The following is a 24,913-nucleotide window of genomic DNA, read 5'->3' as shown; positions in this document are numbered from 1 at the left end:
ACGCATGCATTTAATATAAGCCCTACCCCCAAAATAAGCCCTACTTAAGAGCCTGCGCAGCCAGTCAGCTCCCCATTCCATCCGATTGCTCACGGTGCTGCAGCCACAAGAAGAGGGGTGGAGGTGGTGGAGCTCAATGCCCCTGCAACCAGGCCATCCATGCCGACATCTGCCTTGCAGTGACAGCACCAGCAGCTATGTGCAGCAGGTGCCCATGTGGCCGCCAGCCCACTTCTTCTGTTTGCTCGTGGCCGCAATGGAGCAGAAGGCCAAGCAGTGTGATGGTGCCATGGCTGTGAAGTGAGGCAGGTGTCGGGGTATAGATGGCCTGGCTGTGGAGGCCCTGAGGTAAGGCAGTGCAGAGCACGTGGGGCAGTTCCACCCCCTGCCTCGTGGCTGTGGCACCGGAGCATCGCTTGGCTTCCTGCTCCATTGCAGCCACAAGCAAGCAGAAGTGGGCTGGCGATCACGCAGGGTCCTGAAGGACAGGGCTGCCAGAGCTGCCACCGCAAGGTGAGGCAGGTGTCGGGGCATGGGTGGCCTGGCTGCGGGGGCCCTGAGGTAAGCTGGTGCAGGGTGTGTGGGGCAGCTCCATCCACTCTGCCTCACGGCAGTGGCACTGATCCACTGTGAGCAAGCAAAAAGGCAGCTTCCCTTACATGGAAAAAAAAGAAGACACCCCCGAAAATAAGCCCTAGTGCTTATTTTGGGGGCCAAAAGATATATATCTATACAGCAATATTTCAAAAATATTGAACATCTTATCCTTAATCCTCTCATTTTGAAAAACACACAGGATTTTGAAGTGTTTAACCTTGACTAGCCCTCACTTTTTATGTCTTTCTGTCCATGAGAAACTACTGGCAAGTAACTCCAAGGACCAAAGACCTATGGAGTCTGCTACTGTATTTAAGGCTGATAAAAGCACTGTATAAGTGCTATTACAGGAAGATAATCTTTCCACAGAGAATATGATTTTAGAGAATATCGAGCTGTTAAATTGTCACTTGTCAAGAGTTAAGCAGCTCATATAATTTTCATAACGTTTGTAGTTATATGCAAATAATACCACATTTTATAATCACATGCATGCATGCCTAAAAAGCATTCTTATAATTCAGGGAAAATGCAGATGAACACTAGGGGCATGGACCTCTGTGAGTGTGTGAATGTGTGTGTTAAAAAAGTTAAGATGGCAGCAGTGACAGAACAACTGAAACTCTGCCACTTCTTTACATGCAGGATATATGTTAAAAAAAAAGAATAGAACTTTAGTTGTATGGATCACATTTTTGGGTCACTATTCAAAATTTGTGAAGTAAACTATAAGTATGCAACAGAAATTAATTAACTTTAGCACAGGAAATTAGTAATGTTACTCTATCTACATTGAATTTTATAAAATAAAATAAATATAAAATAAATAAAATAAAATTCATTTTTTGTCATGGCCCCATCCTTTATTTTTTTAATATGATTGCTAACTTGCAGTTCAAAGAAGAAGAGCAGCCTCAACCTGAAATAAGTTGCACAGCCCCCATTTTGGGTCTGAATCTTGGTAAGAAAGATCTCATCTCAGAATAATTATGGTTGTTATATAATTTCCAGATTTCATGAGAGATCTACACAAGGAATATTCATAGTACTATATCTTAAATATCATATTTTAACCATGTTTACAGTGGCCCTGTAAAATAATTCTTCAGCAGAAAAAAAATTTTTTTTAATGAGTTTACAGAAAACTGAAAAAGTAACATCCTGCCACCCATATCAGAAGGTTTCATTAGAATTTTGAAATTTTGTAGCCTTCCTGAGGTCTCCAAACTTTGGTATGGCAAGATCTCATGATCTGCTCAAGTCAACTTTCTTCATCTTTGGGTACCAGACTTTATTACACATCAATACTGTATGCAGGAGAGGGAATTTGAACAAAGACACCTAACTCTCAAAGATTTAGTGCTCACAGTTTTCATACAGTAGCTGAAACCTAGGCTGCTGTTTTAGTCTCCGTTAATACCACAGATAACAGCTTCTTTGCTTGTATGATTAAGATCATGAAACCCAAAAAGCCCCATGAGAGGAAAGAGGCCCACATCTGGGTTCTTGAAACAGTCTTGATTGGGCCAAGCACAAACTGTGACAATGAGAAGCCACTGCATGCTATAATTTGCTGCTCTTGGCCTCCACATGTAATTCTTTAATGAATTTATGAATGCTTCACCTTAGCCGTTAATAAAGGGTAGTTAACCTGCCAAGAAGTGAATACACTTGTGCCAGATAGATTGCGGAGTTCCTACAATATTTCCAGAGACTCAGGAAAGTTTCAGGAACTGAATGAAGGAGAGTGCTGTTTTGGATTACAACTTAAATACACAAATGCCTACGACATGTCTTAAATTAAAACGATAATTTAATTAATTAATTAATTATAATTAAACTCATCTGTCATGCTTTGGAAGAGTTTTCTCTTCTGCTGAAGTCTATGCATGTCTACTATAAGAACTGAAATGAATACCATAGGAACTATCCCAATTAATATTGCCCTTGTACTAATCATCTTTTTTATAATAACCTAGATAAGGATGAAGATGTTCTGCTTATGAAATCTGCTAACCATGTAACGGAATTTGACTAGAAGAATAAACCAAAAGAAGAATCAGAAGAATTAAATAAAAAATCCTGCATGTTGGTATTCTTCTCTAGTCTCCAATACACAAATATAAGATGAAAGAGATTTGACCTAGAAACAGGACATTTGAAAAATGCTCCAAATGCTCTTTTTTGTTGTTGTTCAATCATGTCCAATTCTCAGAGACTGTCTAGATTGCCTATATAAGTCCCTTTCTTGACAAGATTTTTCAGTAGTGGTTTGCCATTGCCTCTTTCCTAGGGCTGAAAAGTCACACAACTGGCTTTGTGCCTAAGGCACGACTAGAACTCACTCTCTCCAAGTTCCTAACCTTAACCACCCAAATTGGCTCTTAAACATGAATCAGCAGTGATAACAATCCAGAGGGAACCACAGAAGCAATTTCCCTAACAACAATAATAGTATCTACATAGGTGTGTAGGGAGCAAGGGAAGGATTTCTGCTTCTATTACAGCTGTAAGTAGAGGACTAACATTTTCTTGAGACTATGACTTGAAAAAAATCACCCAAGAGGGTCTCAGAAGGCAGGGAAATGGAGAAAGGGACTTAACTTTTCTGTCCCTTTAATGAGGATGTTATGGGGCCTGGAATATATCTATGAACAGGTTTGTTAAATTTTGTTCAGCATCCCTGATAAACTTAGATATTCACATGCTGATTGACATGTGGCATACAGGAGGTTGGACTAGAAGACCTCCGAGGTCCCTTCTGTTATCTGTTATAACTGAGTGTCACAGAGTGACAAAGAGATATACCCCAATCTCTTATTCTACTAAAGACAGGAATTTTCAATGCTTTTGAAACAAAGGGAGAACATAGTGGTGGAACATGGGGAACAGAGGACATCTTGTACTGGGGTTGGAAAAGGAGTAAACATAGGGGTATTGCCTCTGATTAAAGCTGTTTTGCGGATTTATCAGGAAAAAGTGTTTTCAGGTAAATTGAACCAGAAGGGACAAATGTTTCAAGGATCTTCTACTTTGGTCAAACTGGGTAAATTACTGGTTAATAATTTGTGCTAAGATTCATTTCTTTTTTCTCTGCATTGCTAGTATCTCTACATTTTAATTTGGAGAACTGTAGGATTGGAAGGTGGTTGCTGAATTTCAGGTTTTGTTAATTCGAATTGGCATCAAGTTATTAATTTTATTGTTTTTATAATCTATATTAAATTAAAATGTTTTCTATTTCCCAAAGGAGATCACACTGTTTGTACAAACCAAACCATTTTGTAATTTGCCTAGAATACTCCATGAACTTTTGTAAATTTCTCATAAAGTTAAAAAGGACTTTCAATTTGATTTATTTACTTGATAGCTTTATTCCCCGTCTTTTATTCAAGAACTCAAGATAGTATACCTTGCACCTTTTCTTTCTATTTTTCCACACAGTAGCTTGCTGCCAGATCTCTTTGGTGGATCAATGATGCTCCAGCTTGTTTGAGAGCCGCCAGCTCAAGTCATCTTTAGGAAGTCTTCTGTGTTTGGCCTCTTCTGTAGACCACAGGATCTCCATTCTGATTTACTGCTGGGCATCTTTGGTGAGCTTGGCCACTGTGCCACTGATTGTGATCCTTTTTTTTTTTAATCTCATGCTGAGCTTGTTCTGGATTTTCTGTCCATCCCAATGATGGGCCTTTTCAAAACTCTGTTGCAGCTCAACCCTCCTTTGTTCTATTGCTCCCCAGTTGTTGGGCCACCTCCTAGCATAGCATTATTAATTTTTTTACACCATTGTCATGGCTGCTGCAGCTGCAGGCAAGCCATGATGGGCTATTTTTTTGTTTCTCCATTTGTCTCTTCAAGTCTATGGGAAATTTTCAGCTCTCTCTCCCTTCCTCATTTTAGCTCTACAAGGAGGGAAAGCCCTGCTGCTAGCGGAAGTTTTTCCCCTTATCTGGCTTAGTAAGTGAGGCCCTTTGCAAAGAATGGGGAAAGGGGCAAAGCATTTATTTCTGCTTATAATGTAAACATGTTCTTCCCTTATCCTGCCTCATCTTTTCAGCCTCAAAGCTGATTACTTGAGCCTCTCTTATATTTTCCTCCATCTTAAACTCAACTATTGACAATTCCATATATCTCAATTTTAACTAAGGCGCTGAACATAGCTATCCAAGTGTCCTGGCTGAGTTTTTACTGAGATAGAAAGATTGTTGCAGTCTAACAAATGAGCAGCTCAATAAAGAAATAGAAAATCTGCAATTATATTTGGCTTGTCAAGGAGCATAAATCTATATAGCTGAGAGGCAAAACTAAAAAGCAACAGGTTAAAAAGAAGCCCAGATGGATAGTTTGGTACATAGATTAAGACATATGGAATTAGTTAAATTCTCAAAAGTCATTGCTCATGATGGTCAACTGTTGCAATATGATCCAGCTTTCACAGAATATAGATGATTGGAAATCATCTTCCCCAACCTAGGTCCTTCCAGATGTTAGGCAATGGCCCTCACATCATTCCCATGTTAACTTGATACAACCATATTCTGGCAACAATTCCTTGTGTGTCCAATCACCCTTGGCCAATAAAGAATTCTATCTATCTATCTATCTATCTATCTATCTATCTATCTATCCACATTTTCTGCTGAGTTCCCATGATGTTGTTCATCTCATTCGCCTCCCATGAAGGGTTTTAAGTCATCTTAGCTGTATAGAAATAAAATAGTATTTCCTTTTTAAAATTTTACTATCTAAGGATAGGTTTAAAGTAGATAAAAATCTATAGTGCTTCACCACACCATGAACTTTCCTGTCAGTGAGAATATTTAATCAGTGGAATGGCTTGCCTTCAGAAGTTGTGGGTGCTCCATCACTGGAGGTATTGAAGAAGGTCCCTTTTAACTCGGTTATTTCGTAATTCTGATTAGAATCAATCAGTTGCTTTGCATATCACATAGCAATAGCAATAGCACTTAGACTTATAATATACCGCTTCACAGTGCTTTCCAGCCCTTTATAAGCGGTTTACAGAGTCAGCATATTTCCCCCAACAATCTGGGTCCTCATTTTACCCCACTCGAAGGATGGAAGGCCGAGTCAACCTTGAGCCGGTGAGAATTGAACTCCTGGAGTGAGCAGAGAATTAACCCTACAGTACTGCATTCTAACCACTGCGCCACTATGGCTCCTCACATACTGCATATATAAGTCCTTCAGATAATTACTCATGCCCTGGTCACCTCAAGACTGAATGTTTGCAATGTACTCTAAATAGGATTCTTCTTAAAGACCCTCCAGAAGCTACAGCTTGTGCAAAATGCAGTGGCGAGTGTAATAATGGGTACCTCCAAGTATGTCTATGTGATATCACTGTTATTCCATTAGTTGGAAGTGGGATTTCAGATATAATTCAGGGTGTTGGTATAGAATATAGCCTTTATAGAAACCTCATTATTACAGTTTTAGTCTGGGCTGCCCATGAGCTTGTTCTTTTAAACTGCTTTCATTGTTTTGTATTTAGATTTGTAATACAAATTGGCAGTGGGTGTCTATAATACATTTAAAATACTCAATAAACAGGGGTGGGCTGCTGGAGGTTCGCAGGGGTTCGGAAGAACCTCTAGCTAAGATTTTTAGCAGTTCGGAGAACCCCCAAATCCCACTCCTGGCTGGCCTCGCCCACCCCACCCCGCCCCTCCTCTCCCAGGAGCCCCCACTTGGCCTGTTTTGGATGCAAGTAAGTGCAGGGTGCGCGCGGAGGCTCAGGGTGGGCAAAAAACAGGCCTACCGGAAGTTCGGGAAGGCCGGAAATGGGCCAGGCCTCCAGAGGGCCTCCGGTACCTGGGGAGGCTATTTTTGCCCTCCCGGAGGCTCGAGAAACACCTCCGGAGCCCGGAGAAGACAAAAACGACCCCCCTGCCATTGTGCATGAAGCCAACTAGGCCATGCCCACCATGGCCATGCCCACCCAACAACTGGGCAGAGAACCCCTTGCTAAAATTTGTGACGCCCACCCCTGTCGTGTGTATAAAGGTGTATAAAAATGCTAAATCCAGTCTAAAATCTGGCTGACTATGTGGCCAACTTTAATATAAAATCAGGATGGCACCATCTGACAGAGAATCAGAATAGATGGAATAGAGGCAAAATCAGGAATCAGCAAAGGGCAGCAAATTTCATGTTAATGTAAATGCTGCCCATAGGTGCATATAGCAGTTTGATGCAAACTGGAGTAAGGTCTAAATACTCACTGCAGTCCAAGACAACTGATTTTGAAAATATTAAGGTGGGGGGAGGAAGCAGAAATGGTGGGAGGAAGTATGTTGATTAAGGATACTTTTTCTTCCTCACTGGCACAGTAACAATGCAGGGCCATTCACACATGCCGCTTCTCCAACTTGGTGCTTTGCATACATATTTACATACATGTGCCTCCCACTGTTTGAAGCTGGCATATCCAATGGTCATGACAGCTAGGAAAATAGGAACAGCAGTTCAATTCAATCTAAAGCACCAGGCCAGAGAAAACTGCCCAAGTAAACTTGAATAATGTTTTTTTGCAATTTGCTGCACTGGCATACAATCATCTATTCCTTGAGCTTTAGTTGGCCAACAGTTTTGATTACTTTTAAAGGGGACATTGTGAGCTAACATTTTAAATTAAGATTCTGTATACTATATAAAAACACAACTTTAGAAGCAAAGAGATCTTGAATAGATCCAGGAGAACTTTCCACCAATGTATCCGGAAGAGATAATCCCAACTGGCTAGTTAGCTCATATGAATATGAGTTGCTTTCCAAACCTTCAATAATAAAGCCATTTTAAATATTTTGTTTCTCCTTTTCCAGCAGATCCATTTCAAGCTACTGCAGTCATTTGGAAATTCTCAGATTCTTACCAACCTAAAAGGAAAGATATCCAAAGTTCCAACTATTCGGAAAGAAAAATTCAAAATTTGAATTTCTGATACCCAAGAATGAGAGGACTGAATGGCAAAGCAGGTTCTTCCATAGCTGAAAATATGCATTAAAAAAAAAAAAAAATCAGAGGTCTTTTTTTAACACTACTCAATTTCTACTTAACACTACTAAAATACTCAAGAGACTGTATTTTAGTCTCTTGGAGTTTTTATTGTCAGTTTTGTCAATTCTATGCAAAATATATGAACGGAACTATTTTTCTCTCTTAAGCATGCGTAAATTCCCCACCTTTACACCAACCTGGTTGTTTTCTCTGATCCTCTCCTGTTTGTCACGCAGCTGAAACCAATCGCTCTCTCTCGCTCTCTTTTTCCTCCCCCCGCTCCTCCCCCTGATGTTACTCGGGTTCTTTCTCTTTAACACCGTTTGAGTTTCCCAGAGTCGATTTAAAAAAAAAAAAAAAAAAAAAAAGTTCTGTAACATTTCTTCTTAAAGTTTCCGCCCACGTGACTTTCAGTGAAGTCCCTTGAGGCTTCCGAGAACCCACAGCAGCTAAAGGGAGGCGAAGAGCCGCGCGAGATGCATTGCCCTGAAAGCCAAGGGACGTAGCTGCTGTCAGGCGCGGTGGGAGAAGGGTGAGAAAGTGACCGGCCGGCTCAGAGGACGGGGAAAGAAAAAAGCGTCCAGTTTAAAGGAAAAGGCGGGCTAAAACCGCGAAAGGCCTGAAGGAAGAAGGAAAAGGGAGTCGACAGGCAGGGGGTGCTGCGAGCCATGCCCCATAGCTCTGACAGCAGTGACTCCAGCAGCTTCAGCCAGTCCTCTTCATCCAGCAAACAGGTACCGTGTGGGGCCACTTTCTGTCGATTGAATGATGACGCTTAAGCGGCGGTTTATTGCGAGCAAGGCTGTAATACCCGGGTGCAATCTAGTGGAATTCAACAGGTGAAGTTTGCCGAGGCATTAAAAATCAAGAGATGAGGAACTGTTGTTTCCCCAACAGCGCCTCTCTCCTTTGAATCAAATTGACCATTCTGATTCAGGCGTAAGTTAAAGAGGGACTACAGCTCCCAGATTTCCAGCCACCTATCAACTGCAATTCTGGGATTTAGGGCTGCTGATTTGGAGAAAGCTAATCTTAATGGCCCTGGAGTGGTTTTTGCATTAGAATTGTTTAGTTTTACCAAAAAAAAAAAAAATCTTGTCCTCCTATCCAAAATTATCCTCTATAATGAGGAAAATGCTGGTTTTTCTGCAAAAGGCTAGGGGCTGATGGATGCATTAAAATTTGTTAAGGTGGGGCATTTTCTCTAGAGATGTGACAAATTTTCAAATATTAAAGTATCAACATTTTGCCTTCTTAGGAATGGGGTCCTAAACGTCAAAACAAAAAAAAAAACTTCAGCTGTGTGCAAAATGCTCTTAGGCTTATACATTAAAGATGGAAGAAAATTCTAGAGGACCACACAGCTAGATGTTATCAGGGAGAGACAATAAAATTATATCAGCATAAGAATTCTTTTAAAACGTAGGGTAGAAATTTTGGATTAGTACATCAAACCCAATGCAATATATACACATTATGCTAGTCACCTTAAGCAAAGTTCCGCAGAGTGCAGAAAAAAAATAAGAAATAGAAAGTTAAAGAGATTAAAGGCAAAAGGATATGGATAGATAATAAAAATGAAAAGCTAAAACTAATTTATACAAATACTACTATTTGTTTCGATATCCTTGCAAACCTTTGATTCATCAGGTCCGTATACTATATTCTTCCTTGCCTTTTGCTCTTTACGTTTTTAAGCTACTCCTTTCTATTTAAGAATCTCAGCTCCATTCCATCAGTATTTTCTTGGACTGTTCAATGCCCATTCATTAATTCATCACATAATCTGTTCTTGTTTTACACGTCTTATATATTCCTTTTCCTACTGCATTCAGTATACTTTTGGGTTTTCTCTTAACGTACCCAACTTTTACTTTCATAAACAAAGAGGCAGGAGCACACTTTTATATACAGTCATTTTTTTTCACCTCAAAAATATTTATTTATAACAGACCATTTACCTTTCTATATGCAATTCCTTTGCATATAGATCTAAATGCATTTGCACATTTTAAAATTTCTCCATTTTCCAATTTTTTTAAAAAATCTACCATAGTTCTATATAGAAATTGATCTACTTGCTTTAGTTTTTTTTACTGTTTATGTATAATTTGCAGTCATTCATTCTATTTTCCCTATCAAACAACCGATTTGATACAGTAATTTTCAGCTCATATTATACCTTACAGTCTCTTGCCTGCAATAATTTGGGTTCACTAGCAACAACATAACCCGATTTGCATACAAAAGTACATACCAAGTACACATGGTGTTGGTGGGAGATTCACATCTCCCACCAGCACACCACTAAAATCATCAGACTTTCTTTCACTGACTGATTATGTGCCATCAAGTCAGTTCAAATCTTAGCAACCATGTAGCTAGAGTTTCTCCAGGATGACCTGTTCCCTTTCTGGTCTTTAAGGTCTTTCAATGGTACACCCAACTATCATACATTTCTGGTCCATACATTCCAAAGGCAATAGTTTGGAAAAGTATATTTGCATTTCAGGACTCTTCTGATGAAATGAGGAAAGTACAAAGAAGAGAAAAGAATCGCATCGCAGCTCAGAAGAGTCGGCAGAGACAGACACAGAAAGCAGATCACCTGCACTTGGTAAATGCTTCTGTCATCTTCATCTGGATTTCTGGGATATACTACTCATTATTAATATTAGTATCTCCATTTAAATCTTGCTTTTCTAGCCAGAAGGCACACAGTGCACAATGTAATATAATATAAGGTATGATATAATATATAATATAATAATTAGCACAGCACAGCACAGCACAGCCTGACTTAGGCCTGTAGCAATAATTTAAATAATTGCTTGATCTATAAAACTGTGAAACAGCAGTAGTTTCTCCAACACTTTGCATGGCTGCATTGAGGCAAACCATTAAGGTCACTTGAGTAGCAGCTGGGGATTGTATCAACTGCTCAGAATCTTTGGGAATGGGTAATGTATAGTAAAGGATATATACATACAAAATGTGGTGGATAAAATTGCTAAATTTTGATGACAGGGTTGGGGGCGGGGTTGGGAATAGTTTTAAGGCTGGAAATGATAATTTCCCTCCCTGGAATTTCTCATTCCCATCTTTAAAATACCCCAAATGGCTATTGAGGTTTTGTGTGTTTGTTTGTTTTGGGGAAAGATTGAAAATGGATATAATTTGCCAAGATCATACCACCCACTCCCAACTTTAAATTTCATTAAATGCAAATATGTAGATTAAAAACCCTCACTCTCTTAAAATGACATCACTTCCTTAGAGGCCCATCTGTAACCTATTAAATCAAAAAGGTCAATCATGTGGCATTCTGAGGGTCCGAGATGATAACTTCTTGAGCTTTTCTCATTTCTCTTTTATATTTATCTTTGTGAGAAATGAGTCTTGAGATTTATCAGAAGCCTCAAAAAGCACCAATATCCTCCTACTTCACCTTACCCCAAATTGTTTCCACATCTGGTCAGCTATTGGAGTGCTATTTGGTTAACAGGTAATCTATGTCTAAATTTGATGATTACTTTTTATAGTAATGTTATTAAATTTATTTAAAATGCAGATAAGAAAATAATAATAAAGAAAAAGAAAAGCGATATATAAAGAAATGACATCTCCCTTGATCACAAGTATAAACATTTTTAATAATTTACTACCTACCAACAATGATAGATTAGTGATCTTTTTCCCCGCCATATCCCATCTTTTTATCTATAAACAAATCCTTAAAACCTCATTGTTTCAGCCCTGATCTGCAAAAGTCCATTAAGGATTACCAGAGATAGCAACATACCTATTTTAACCTTGATCAAATAAACCAATTATATGCCTTCCTTTTAACAATCTTGATTTTTAATCCCTTTAAATAATGTCCTAAAACTAGGTTTGTTTTCATTTTTTTGTTCCTTCTCACAAAATTCTTCAAAGCTTTAACAATCCTCTTTTGTAAATCTAATATAGGACAAATTATCCAGGTTGGCTTCTTATTTGTATATTCCTTTTAATTATTAAGACATCAGCCAGTTTTTTATATGTCCACTGTAGCATCTTTTTCCATATTGTTTATGTAGCTTGTCATTTTTAAATCCACTTTCAGATCTGTCTCAATTTGGCCAATAATATTCTTTCATAACTCTTTTTCAAAATAGTTTTTCTATAGAGACAGACACTCTTAATATTAACTTCTGAGGGTCCATCATTCAAAAATATCCTTCAATATGTCCAGTGTTAAAATATTTTGCTTTATTCTGTATATTTTGCTTTATTACTAAGTCAATTTTAAAAGTTCTTCTCTCATTATGTGATGAAATATGCAGCTGCAGAACCAGTGGGGGAAAGTTTTGGCAACACAGAGCTTTCCCAGAAAGAGGCCTGGATTAGGAAATTGTGTAATCCTGAGTTGGATTGGGGATTGGTAAAGAGGTTCAGGGTAGCCACAACTTAGAATGCCTCCAGATATATCTAGTAGGTTAAGTTATAGCTTTAATTTGGCAAGAATCTGTCCATTAAGTGTAAGCAAATAAAAGGTTGAACTCAATTGAGTTTTCAATATCATCTCTGGGCTTGGACCTGACAAACTGTAAATTTTAGCTCCTTCTGGTTCCCTCTAGTGCCCAATCTTCAAAGTCTCATCCTATCATGCTTTTTAAGAGAATTCAAAACAGTAACATTTTCCCATGCTCCTGGGAAAATGGAAAGGATTTTTTTCCATGGAAAGGATTCTTACAATTATTTCCAAAATCTTATTTCAAATCCATCTGGACCCTCAATCTGTTCTTCTTGCTTTTTTGCTGTTTATTCCAAAAGAATCAAGTTTTTACACTTGTATTTAAATTACTTTTGCTAAAGATTGAAGAAAACTTGCCCAATTCGGTAAAACCTGTCAATCCAATCCAGTTCCTAGTAGAATTAAAAAACAATTTCCTAAAGTGAAATTAGAAAGTAAAATAGGAAGTATATGAACCCTATTCTGAAGGCGCAGATATCAGTTCACTCTTTTCCCCCCAGAAATACTTGATGATTATCTTAAAGAAAAAGCATGGTATATTGTTTGTATTGGACATATGTAGCATATAATGCAACCTTCCTCAGTGCTACATTTGTAATTGCCATCAGTGTTTGATTACAACTCACATCATCTTTTGGCCATGCAGCCTGGGAATGATGCAGACAGCAGACTAACTTAACAAAAATGCACTAAGATGTAGAAAGCTGCTCCAGGGTCTCCAGCACTAAAAAAGTAGGACCTATAGCACTTATTTCAATCATAAATTTTATAATTCAAAATATATATTTGTTTATTCTCAGGGGCATTTTATCTCTTGGTAATATTTAGGGTGAGCTCAGCAGACAAATCACTAAATCCTTTGAACTTTAGAATAATTATTGCTGTAGCATCTGTAGTGCTAATTCCAACTCACTGAAATACATTTTACATGTGTAGGATAATCCACACTGAATCTCATTTCGTTCCATGTTATGCTATACATGTGGAAAGATAATGACGTTCGGCATCATGGCATGTGTTGAAATATTATCAATGAATTCTGTGTGCATGCCAGCCTTACTTTTTGTAGAGTCTCCCAGAAAGCCAGAGTAACATAGAGTAGTGCGTGCCTCTCATCCCTGAGTTTCTGGAGATCACATAAAACCTGAATTCTATTGCCTAGTTTGTATAAATAGCAATTGGATTACCAGTTCTTCTTTGGCTGACCACTTCAAGAATTAAATGAACATTGTGAATGTATGCAACCATCTCTGTATTAAAAAAAAATCCTCTTGCACATAAAAAGCATGGGAAAGTTTTCCACCCTGTCCTCTCTCTTATACATGGGTGGGATTCAGCTGGTTCGGACCAGTTCGGGTATACCGGTAGCTCCAATGATCAGCTGGGAGTTAACCAATTCGCTCTGATGATCAGGTGGGCCCGCCCACCTGCCCCTGCGCACTTTACTTACCTTTATCTTCTCAGCTGATTCACGCGGCAGAGCGGATTGTCGTGCCTCAGCTGTGTTAGTCCCCAGAAGTAACGCGGAAGTTTAGTTTTGTCAAAACTGCGCACACAAAGTGTGTGATCACCAAACCAGTTGTTAAACCAGCATGATCCCACCACTGCTCTTATAGGATAGCTTTGAGAGTAGAAGGCTTTTTGTGCTCTGAGAAAGCATTTGGCCATATGACTCTTCACAAGAACTGTGAGGTGATTTACTCAAGAATTGTTTTAATTTGTTGCATGCTTGCTTTTTTGACTGAACCCAACTTGCAAACTCACCTTGCAGCAAAGTTTTACAAGTTTATATATAATTTCAATTTTTGTGGTTTCTCTTCAAACGGGGTAGTGGGTAATTGCTGAGGTTTACCACATGTGTTATAGCCCTTGTCTGAGTGCCGTGGGCTTGCTTGGAAATTTGGCAGCTTGGCCTTCCTCAAGCTAAATGAATAACAACATGAAGAAACATCCTCACACACAAAGGCCTCAAATTCAGAGATAGCCTTTGGGGAAAGACCTGTGTTATAGTGTCCTGGCCATCTTACTTTCTAAAAGCTGGCTTGCTTTTGAGCGAGGCCTTGGGGAGAACAGCCATGATTTCAACTGATGAATTTCTACACTGCACTGCCTCTTTCCCTGCAGCTGCTGAAAGATGCAAGCAAGACTTTCCTTCTTCAGTGACATAGTTTCCTGTGTCAGATGGTTTTGCTAAGCAGCTATGGCAGTTACTGACCCCCTCCTGTTCCCCAGGCTTTTGCTTGCAAGGGGTCAGGATGTATGTGGCTTAGGGTGAGGAAATACAAGTGTTTGACAAGGGCTTGGTGAGAGGCAGTAGGAACACACAGTGCAGGATATGTTGCTGTCATTTCTCATAAGTTGCTGGCTGGGGGCAGAATGCGGCCAAGCGCAGAAATGTCATCCGCTGACACAACTAGGTCTGCTTTCCTTCTTGGGTTTGCCCAGACCGAATTTACAAGAAAAACATCAACCTGGAAACTCTGCAAAGATTTTATTACAGAAAAACATCCTTTCCCCAATAAAAACACAGGGAGGTTAACCAGACTAATGGTTGTATGGGAGCAAGAGGGAAGATCTGTAGTTAGGACCATAATGTGTGGGGAAATTATTTTTTTTTTCATGAATTTGGTACAAGGTAGGGGAAATTGAAAGTTCTGCCCTTTATAACATCTGTTTGTTTCTTTAAACCTGGGGAGAGGTAGACATAGCCAATCCTGGCTAACCGTGAAGCAAACCAAGATCTGGTTAGTGTTTGAACAGGACAGTCCCAGATGATTCCAGGACTGTAGTCTAGATCAGCATTTCTCAACTTTAGCAATTTTAAGATGAATGGACTTTAACTCCCTGAATTCCCTAACCAAAATGCATGAGCTGAAATCTTAAAGATGCCAAGGTTGAGAATGACTGGCCTAGACCAAAAAGTTAAAAAAAATATTGGAAGAGGCACTGGCAAGCCTCTTCTGCATTATTTCTAAGGAAACTTAAAGGGGATGTCCAGGAAGTCACCAGGATGTCACCAGGATGTCAAGCCTGGCTTGAGGGAGTCTTTATTGTTAACCTTTTTGCAGTGTAACAAACTTGGTGTTGGTTATTTGTTCAGAGTTCTTTCTTTGCATGAACGTTTGAAACACCTGTCAGTCAGTAAACCAAGTAAGGTAGGAGTGCCGGAAGTGTCTGTGACAGCCTGCAACGATTCCAGGGACTCCAAAATTTTCTCTCCACATGATCTATTTACTGTGTTCATAACCTGCTCTCCCTGCTTCATAATCTTATTTCTTCCTTTTGGATTTCCTGTTTCTTCCTTGCTATATTCCTTCAACTCCCTGCTGTGTTCTTGCTTTCTCTGCTTGCTCCATGTCATACCTCAAGCTGTTTGCTCCTTACACTCTCTAGTGTGCTTTTGGCCACTCTCCTTGACCTTTCCCATTACACCCACCTCACCCTCTGCCCAAAGGGGCACCTGGGCAAGGCTCATCACTGCTTTCTCAGTTCTCCTGGTCAATTTGCCTCCATGCTACTCTCCTGGCCACATTGGCTCCTGGTCATTTGTGTCTTATGTCAGTGCTGTTACATGTAAAGGTTTCTGGGCATATGTATTCATTTTCTGTTTTCAACTCACATTAAATTTTTTAACATGCCCCCCCCCAAAAAAACCTCCCACCTCACAGGCCTGTAAAAAAACAAGTATGGCTTCCAATCCACAAAATTATGTACCATTAAAATAAGGGCTTTGTCATGGCTTATATGCCCTGTTCCTGAAAACAAGCTTTGGACTGCCTCATTGTTACCTGCTTGTTCCATTCATCCATGATTGTCAGGAGATTAATTAACAGTATATGAAACAGCAAAATAAATGAGTTCTTGATAGCTGATGAAAGATGCAATCTGTCTTCACTTTCCCTATGTAGATGACCTTATGGTGAAACAATATTCCCCCCCCTGCATTTTCCATTAAAGAGATATTCACTTAAAGGCCTAAGTAGCAATTCCCTTGAAAAATAAATGTCTTTAGGATTGTAATACTGACACCTACCAATCTGTCACCTTCTGAGAAGAAAATAATCCTTATATGGCTCCTCCTCTCCTCATCTTAAAAGCTGGTTCAGGGAACAGAGGTCAACCATGTTGTTCTAGTTGATTTCCTTTGCTTTGCAGGAAGCATGACAATGAATAATGTTGCTAATGTAGGTAGATCTGGAAGAGAGTCAGGAAGAGAGCTCTAGGCTGGCTATTTGCATATTATTGGTAAAGAGGAAACTATTATCAAAAAAGCAAGGCAAGCAGATGTAGATTTGTATAAAGTTTGCATAGGTAAAGGTAAAGGTTCCCCTCACACATATGCGCTAGTAGTTCCCAACTCTAGGGGGAACGACTCTATGCTCATCTCCGTTTCAAAGCCAAAGAGCCAGCGCTGTCCAAAGACGTCTCTGTGGTCATGTGGCAGGCATGACTAAATGCCAAAGGCGCACGAAACGCTATTACCTTCCCACCAAAAGTGGTCCCTATTTTTCTACTTGCATTTTTTGCATGCTTTCAAACTGCTAGGTTGGCAGAAGCTGGGACAAGTAACGGGAGCTCACCCCGTTATGCGGCACTAGGGATTCGAACCGCTGAACTGCCGACCTTTCGATTGACAAGCTCAGCGTCTTAGCCACTGAGCCACTGCATCCCTTCAAAGTTTGCATATGCTTGTCTAAATGTAATAGAAATTCATTAGAAATAAAATATATCTCACCATCTTCATGAAGTCCTCATCTTACAGCCATTCTTTTAGCAACTACAGGAAGTCCTCATCTTACAGCCATTCTTTTAGCAACTGTTTAGAGCAGGGTGTCAAACTTGCATTGTCATGATGGTGTCACATGATGTATTGTGACTTCCCCCTTCGCTAACTTGGTTGTGGGCATGGCCAGTGCGTGACAGATCTGGCCGGTGGGCCGCAAGTTTGATAGCCCTGATTTAGAGTTACAGTGGACCTGGAAAAAGTGATTTAAGACAGGTTCTTGCACTTATGACTGTTGCAGCATCCCCACAGCCATATGAGAAAATTTGAGTGCTTGGCAACTGGCATGTAATTATGATGGTTGTAGTTCCTGAGATAATCTGATTGCCATTCCCAGCCAGATTCCAACAAGCAAATCCAATGGGGGGATGGATGGATGGACGGACAACTGGATTTGCTTAACGATAGTGCTTCATTTAATTGCTTAACAGTTGTGGCAAAAAAGTCACAAAATTGGACATAACTCACGTAATCATCTTGCTTAGCAATGGAAGCAAGGACTACCTATTAAATAAATAAATTAGTAATAAATTATTTATTGTTGTGTAAGCATGTCACACATCTGCATTGTTTTGCTATTAGCTAATCCTTAAATGTTTCCTAATATTTACTGGCGTGTCATGTATTGAACTTTCGTCCTCATCTCACTTGCAGTTTAACAGCAATATTAGAACATTCAGGCAGCCCCATTTCACAATGGAAATGGTCTAATAATAGTAACAGTGTGTTGATAGAGAGCAAGAGGTGTGGTCAGGTTGTCCATTCTGCAAGAATCATTTGGGAGACTAGTGGGGCATATGGAAGGAAGTTGGCAGAAGGGGGTGTCACTGCAAAGGAGGTAGAGAGTAGGCTGTCCTCAGGGAAGAGGAATTGGGACTGCTCACTACTGCCCCACTACTAATCTCCTAATCTCTTCCAAAGTACAACATAACAGGCCCTAGTCTCCAGGCTCTAGCTAAATGCCTAGTCTTCCCCTAGTGTGGCTCTCCCCCATTTACAACTTGATTATGGATGACAGCAAAGACTAATTTGTATCACTGAAACCCGTATGGAGGATGACTTTCATGGGGTTATGCCCATCTGGGTTTCAGGTGTTACAGCAAGCATGACTCTTGACATGCAAGCAAGAGTGGCTCTGATCATCTGGGAAATTAAGCAGAGAATCAAATCTTCTCTTAGGTATAATTGGTATGGAACCTGGGCTGCTAGACTTCATGGCTGAGCCCAGGCTTTTGGTGCTGAAGGACTTCAATTTATCTTCTCCAGAATGGGAGGCAGTTTGCACATTTTTGTCCACCATGACAATCAAAGACTTACCTCAAGCAATTATGGACTTGACCCATGCAGGAGATTATACCCATGCAGGAGAAGTGATGGTGGGGAGCATATCTCTCAGCCCTTTGAAATTTTATTTATTTTATTTATTTATCTATCACATTTAGATAATCATGGTTGAATCATGCTCTAATTTTTGTAGAATTTTACTATGCCAGAAGCCTTTATGGGAAAGAAGGGCCCATTCAATCAGTCTGTGCCACAGACACCTGATGGATCCTATGTGCTTCCATGTGATACTTGGGAAGTTTCTGGAAATGAAAGCATTCTATAGAGTACTTGGTTGATCACAAAGATAGATGACTAACAGCAGTGTAGCCTACTGGTTAAGACTTAAGAAATTATATTGAATCTGAATATATTTCATCTTTAACTCTAGATGGGGCTGTGCTCCTCAGGATGAAAGTGGTTTACAATTTAGGAGTTCTTCTGACTCGTAACTCTTGCTCACCATGGCCAAGAGAGATTTCACACAATTCTATTTTATGTGCCAGTTGCAATCATTCCTGGATGAAAGAACTTTGTACACAGTCCTTCATGTTCTTATTACTTCTCAGTTTGATTCTTTCAATTCAGTCTTTGAGAGATGGCCCCAAAAACTATTCAGATGAGGAACAGAGGGTTTGCTGGGAATCCTGCCTTTGAGATAATGCACTTGTAAAGGGAACCCAGGAATGATGGCTCCTCTTGTAAGGTATAGCATATGCCTTATTGTCTTATACCTTTTTCCCCAAAATATTAGAGCTTCTAAAAGGTTATGAAACCTGTCTCTTCAAGAAGAGTTTGGAGAATATAATAGTTTAGCCTGTCCCCAGGGATTGGCTAAGGTCTTTTTTCTATTTCAGTTAGCCTAAAGTTGTAGGTGTAAACTTTATTGTATTTGTTTATTTATTTATCCACTCACTGATTCGAAATATATGGTTACCCATTTGCCAAATCAGCCTTCAATATTCATTGAGAGATTACTGATGGGAGCTGCCTTTATTTTAGGAAGAGTGATGAGGAATTCGTAGCTTTAGTAATTCATCAGTCAATCAGTATCCAATCTGATTTTCCCTGTCTCATCAAAAAGGACAATATATTTTAATAGTCAAGAAATACCATAATGTGCATCTGAACATCTGAATTTCATTAGACTTAGCCAGATATCCCTAGAGCCAATGGAGGCCAATGGTGTACAAATTGATTGTACAATGGTGTACAATCAATTGTACATGCATATATCCATGACAGAGTTATGTTGCAATTCCTATTAAGAATTTATTAATCATTCAGGTGTCACAGTCACATATAATGGAATGTTTTAAGAATAGCTGTACTGAAGATGCTTGCAATAAAGATCCTCTTAGTAAATATGGAAGGAAGCGAGGCTCTCACTAATTACTGTATTTAACTCTGGTTCTGTGAAGAATTATTAAAAACTAAGTGCACAATTAATTTTACTACTTTGATATAACCAGAGCGGACTAAGTCTTGCTTTGCAGGTGGGTTGATTATCCACATTTATTTCCTATGGTGGGGTCTAAGGCCTTGATATATCCTGTTTCTTTTCCTTCATTAAAGGAGAGTGAAGACTTGGAGAGACAGAATGCGGCTTTGCGGCGAGAAATCAAACACCTAACAGAGGAACTGAAGCACTTTTCCACAGTGTTGAATTCCCATGAGACTCACTGCTCAATTCTCCAGACACAACCTCCAGTGCCTTCAGAGGTGCTTTTCACCCCACTTGCTTTCCCTCAGAGCCATATCAGCTCGCCTTGTTTCCAACACTGATATCAACATTTGGATTGAAAAAAAGCTTGGATTCCATGCCTAGAACAATAAGATGAGGTTTCTGCCTTGGACAGCTCAGAGTATCCTCATGTCTCTGTTTAGCAGAATGAGGAGTCAAGATGTCTTGGATCCGGCCTTGGGCCGATAGCAGGACATAAAAGAAGTGTTCTTGCAAAGGGCTTGTGTTGGGGAATGAGATCCAGACAACAAGATAACCACATATTTCTGTTATTTGCACTGAAGTACTGCATATTGATGTGTGTTCTTTTGCAAAATGTGTATGCTACTGGCTCTAGAAACATGACTCTCAGAAAGTGGCTAAAAGTAATTCATTATTTTCCTAAATAAAATTTCTTTTTTAAAAAAACCTGCATAATTTATTTTAAAGTCTGATTTTTGCTTTCATTTCTGTTAATTCCTCCCCCGCCCCATTCCAAACCCGTAACCAATGGGACAAGAAAAACATTAGGAACTGTAGAAGTCTGTGAGCCAAACATTGGTCGTATTAGCACAGCACAACAAATCACACAGCCACACTTTAGCTTAGTGTGTTCTGTAGTCCCAGCCTTTGCAGTTATTGAATTAATTCTGAAATTCACCATGGATGTCTTGTATGAATGCAGCCACAGGTTTACACTGATCATATTTTATTTTTATTTATATCCTACCTACATTATATTTTTATAAACAATGTATCTTTTTATAAACATATCTTAACACTCCTATTTTCCCCACAACAACCACATCTGAGGTAAGCTCAGCTGAAACAGTATGACTGATCCAAGGTCATCCAAGTGACTTTTGTGGCTAAGGTGGGACTAGAATTTACTGTCTCCCAGTTTCTAGCCTGATCCTTAATTACTAGTCCTAACTGCCTCTCATAATTAGCAGGTGCCTATTTGTTTCTTTACTCAATGTTAGTTATGAGTAATGTGGGGATGGGAGGCAAGCAGGACTGCAGGAGTTGAAAAAGAAATATTAATTCTTTGTTCTTTGCCTACTCTGGGTTTAGAACTCCATAGGTATCCTGTTAAGATATTTAATAGCTGGAACAGTAAAGTATATAATGGGCCAGAACCCAAAACACATACTTGTAGTTGATTAGTTGGAAAGTAAAGACTCCTGTCCAAGGCAATCTACATTATGATTGATTGCTGGGTGTAAAGGGAGAGTTTCCTTTTTTTCCTGCCTTTTTCTTCTGTGTGCTCTGTATGCTGTTCTGTGATCTACCTGACGATTTACCTCATGATGTAGTGATGTGCCTGACTATCTTGTTTGCTGTAAATAGAAATGTAAAATATATTTATTTATATAAAACTACAAGTTTGTGTCAGCGTCTCTGACTCCATTTGGATACCGACTGCACACCTATAGAAAATATTGGGTCATAAAAGCTACTAATCATAATAGATAAAAGATGCATATTGTACGTCCTTTAATTGATTTGAAAGGAGAGTTTAACGTCTACATATGGTAACACTGTGTTGCAGGAATTGGAAGTAACATCCATTTACACTGTTACATAAAAGCACCAGAACTATGTTTTCCCCAACTGACTTTTAGTCCCCTGAATGTATTATCAGATTTGGCAGATGCTTGTATTCAGTGGTAGCATGCATAATCAGCACTATGTATAAGGCCTCTGTGTATATTAAAATTAAAATTAAATTCTGGATGAATAGTTTTGTTTCCATTGTATTTAGCTGATCTCAAAGCTAATCTTGCCATTCTCAGGAAAGCTAGAGGCTCGGGTGATTCTGAATTGCTACACATAATAACATAAACACATTTTACTTTCAAAAGCTTTGATATACAAGGGGACGTGTTGTCCTTGTTTTGGAGAACATATTCCACTGTTATACAAATATCTGTTACCATCAGGGGTTTATTTCCAGTGATATGAAAATAATTTGTCCAAAAACGTAGGGACAAATGCTAATGGAAAACCCCATGAAATACCCCCTGGTTGGGGTTTTTTGGCTTATTTTAATAGCTGGGGAATTATATAAAAGGATGCCTAGTAAAAAGTCCAGATAGATAATTTGCCAGCTGGCTAGTTATTTTGAGTTCCTTTCTTACATTTATATAGGTTTGTGTAATCACTTCTCAAAATTCTTTAACAGTTTGCTCCTTTCCCCCTTGAGAGACAGCCATTATTTTCCCAAGGTCAGCTCTAAATTCGTTTACAATAATGACTGCAGTTATCTTACCTGATGGCATTGGCTATCAGAACTATGGAATTTGTTTGGGTTAATTATTTTGACACAGAGTATTAGACAATGGAAAAACTTGAATAACAAAGACACATTTAAGAAGACACAGTCTCCTAATTTATTTGACATTCAACATACACAAGGAGGTGTCCCTCACAATCTAGGCTTTTGAAAAACAATAAAGTTGTCATGTACCAGTACATCTTTCTGAAAGAATAAGGATAAATATGATCGCAGGAGAAAAGGAGAAATGCTAGTTTTAATATTTATATCATAAATGCTACCAAAGGCTTCACTGCTGCTTATTTTCATCTGGCCTGCTGAAAAAGTGATTTACTCAACACTTGAACAGAGATAGAGGATTGCAGTGGGATTGCAGTACTGTAATTCTTGCACTCTTAAAGGACATCTCATTCAGAGGCTACAGCCAGAATAGTGCGATTCCAGTATTACAAACCAAAATCACATATAGGGCAGCAGAAGCACTTGAAGTCCAAAGAGAAGTCCATAATTCAAGATCCAGCATCCATCTGATGGAATAAGGTAACTTCTCTTTCAATGAAGCTCAACTCCTTAGTGACTTCATTAACATATTCATGCAGTTTTCTTGGAAAAACATAAAACTTGTTTGTCCTTACATTCTTCTGGGAATTTTTCTATTTCCTCTTGTCCAAGTACTAACCAACCTTGGCCTTACTCTGGTTTTGAGCCAAGAAGGTAGTCAACCAGATTCTACTCCTATGAGGCTTACACAGTAAACTAATTGGACTGAGCTTGCACAATTTGTAAGCTGAGGGAAACAACTTTTTTTAGACACGCAGAGATTTAGAAGAATGTTAAACGCGTATGGTAGCTTTGTTTACATAACTGCTGCCTTTGGACATAACTATGCACAAAATGATGTCCATGTGGCCATATCTGTTCACAGAGCACCATTTATCAGAAGGTAATATCCAGATATTCTCTTTTGAAGAATATTTGAGAAATATTTGTATCAGTGTCATTTTCACCACCAAAGAGATGCAACCTTTTCAAATTATACAGGCTTTAACAGGATTTTTAACAATTAACAAATATTTTCAAAGTTAAACTCTGAAACAAACTACAATTTTTAGACCCATTACTTTCTCATGAGATCTATTGGCTTTGTGATCCATGCTGACACCTGTTGGCTACACTATAAACTACAATAGTAACACACTATAAACTATAATAGTAACACTGTAGAGTATGCATGAGTTTACCTTTTAACAGTGAAATGCTGTGTTTTTGTTTAGAAATAAAATTTACTGAGTTCAGTAAACTGACACACAGGTAAATGTGCATTTCTTATACAATACACAGGTCAAATATTAGTCACTTAAATTAATAATGTAGACTATTAATCTGATGAAAATTCTGATTATTATGCATTAAACTTTTTCTCTTGTTCATTTAGTTAGCTTTGTATCACTGGAAAAATATTTTACTATACATTTGGCTTGGATCACATCATCAGGCTCACAGTTAAAAGAGATACTGTTTAAACAGATGGCAGTGGTGGTACAGAAATCAGTCTCTTATAGATATGCATTTTCACATAGCACATCAGTCACTTCTATACTGTATTGAAGTTGTTTCATCTTCATCATGCAGAGCATTGCTCTCAACCAGTGTAGCGAGTCAACAAATCAAGTTTTTGCTTGGGGGTAAAATGGGAGGATTAAAATGTATTGAACTGTATTAAATCTAAATCTTCAAGGCTGAAGACTAGATGGGAAGCCACTTCATTTTCTCAAATAAATATGAGTCAACCTCCATTTAATTCACGTATCTAGTGAAGATTAATGTATTTCTAGTGGACTTCTACTTGTTCCATGATGTGTATTTCTGGAAATTGAAACAAGAAACAGTGGAAACAAGACCACTGATTTTCGGAGACTTTTCAATCTTGACTGAGTTGATTTTCCAAGATTTTCTATTAGTTAAAAACTTCCAATGTGACTATATATCTCTTCCCAAAAAGTTCTATAATCTGGGCCAGAAAAGCATCATCCAGATTTTCTGCCTAATTTAGTCATCTATACCAGTGATGAAATCCAATTTTTTTTACTACCGATTCTGTGGATGTGGCTTGGTGGGTGTGGTGTGGCATGGTGGACGTGACTTGGTGGGCATGGCAGGAGAAGGATACTGCAAAATCTCCATTCCCACCTAACTCTGGGACCAGCCAGAGGTGATATTTGCTGGTTCTCTGAACTACTCACAATTTCCACTACCAGTTCTCCGAACTGCTCAAAATTTCCACTGCCGGTTCTCCAGAACCTGTCAGAACCTGCTGCAATTCACCCCTGATCTATACCATTTAGCCTCTCACCCCACAATAGTATCCTTGTTTTCCTTTCTTTATATTCTTATCCACTGAACTGAATCCTCATCCTCCAATTCTTATAATTCAGTTTTCAATACACATGAACTTCCTTCACACGAAATGCAGTTCCACCCCTGTTGTTGTTAACATATAATATGCTGTTTTTAAGCTTAACTTCCATATACCAGCTCCTCCCTTTTCATTCAGCTATTTTGGCATTTTTGAAAAATTCCATCATGGCAAGTAAACCAGTTTGATATTTGCCTTGAAATCACAACCATTCTTTATTTGTGTTTCTGTATTTGCAACATTGCCACAAGCGGTTT

The 24,913-nt window shown here is 39.0% G+C and overlaps 1 protein-coding gene across 1 annotated transcript; it reads left to right on the top strand.

Annotated features, from left to right (window-relative positions):
- The first annotated feature begins 7,853 nt into the window (after nucleotides 1–7,853).
- Nucleotides 7,854–21,696, top strand: BATF (basic leucine zipper ATF-like transcription factor). The gene is made up of 3 exons (XM_034418142.3): nucleotides 7,854–8,351; nucleotides 10,130–10,234; nucleotides 19,815–21,696. The coding sequence occupies exons 1-3, from the start codon at nucleotides 8,286–8,288 to the stop codon at nucleotides 20,022–20,024; spliced, it is 381 nt and encodes a 126-aa protein (XP_034274033.1). The 5' UTR covers nucleotides 7,854–8,285; the 3' UTR covers nucleotides 20,025–21,696.
- Nucleotides 21,697–24,913: the final 3,217 nt, after the last annotated feature.

Source organism: Pantherophis guttatus, chromosome 1, assembly GCF_059756535.1.
Source record: "Pantherophis guttatus breed Tessera chromosome 1, ASM5975653v1, whole genome shotgun sequence".
NCBI classification, from domain to species: Eukaryota; Metazoa; Chordata; class Lepidosauria; order Squamata; family Colubridae; genus Pantherophis; species Pantherophis guttatus.
Note: the sequence above shows the minus strand (reverse complement) of the source record. Positions and strands in the feature narration are given on the sequence as shown.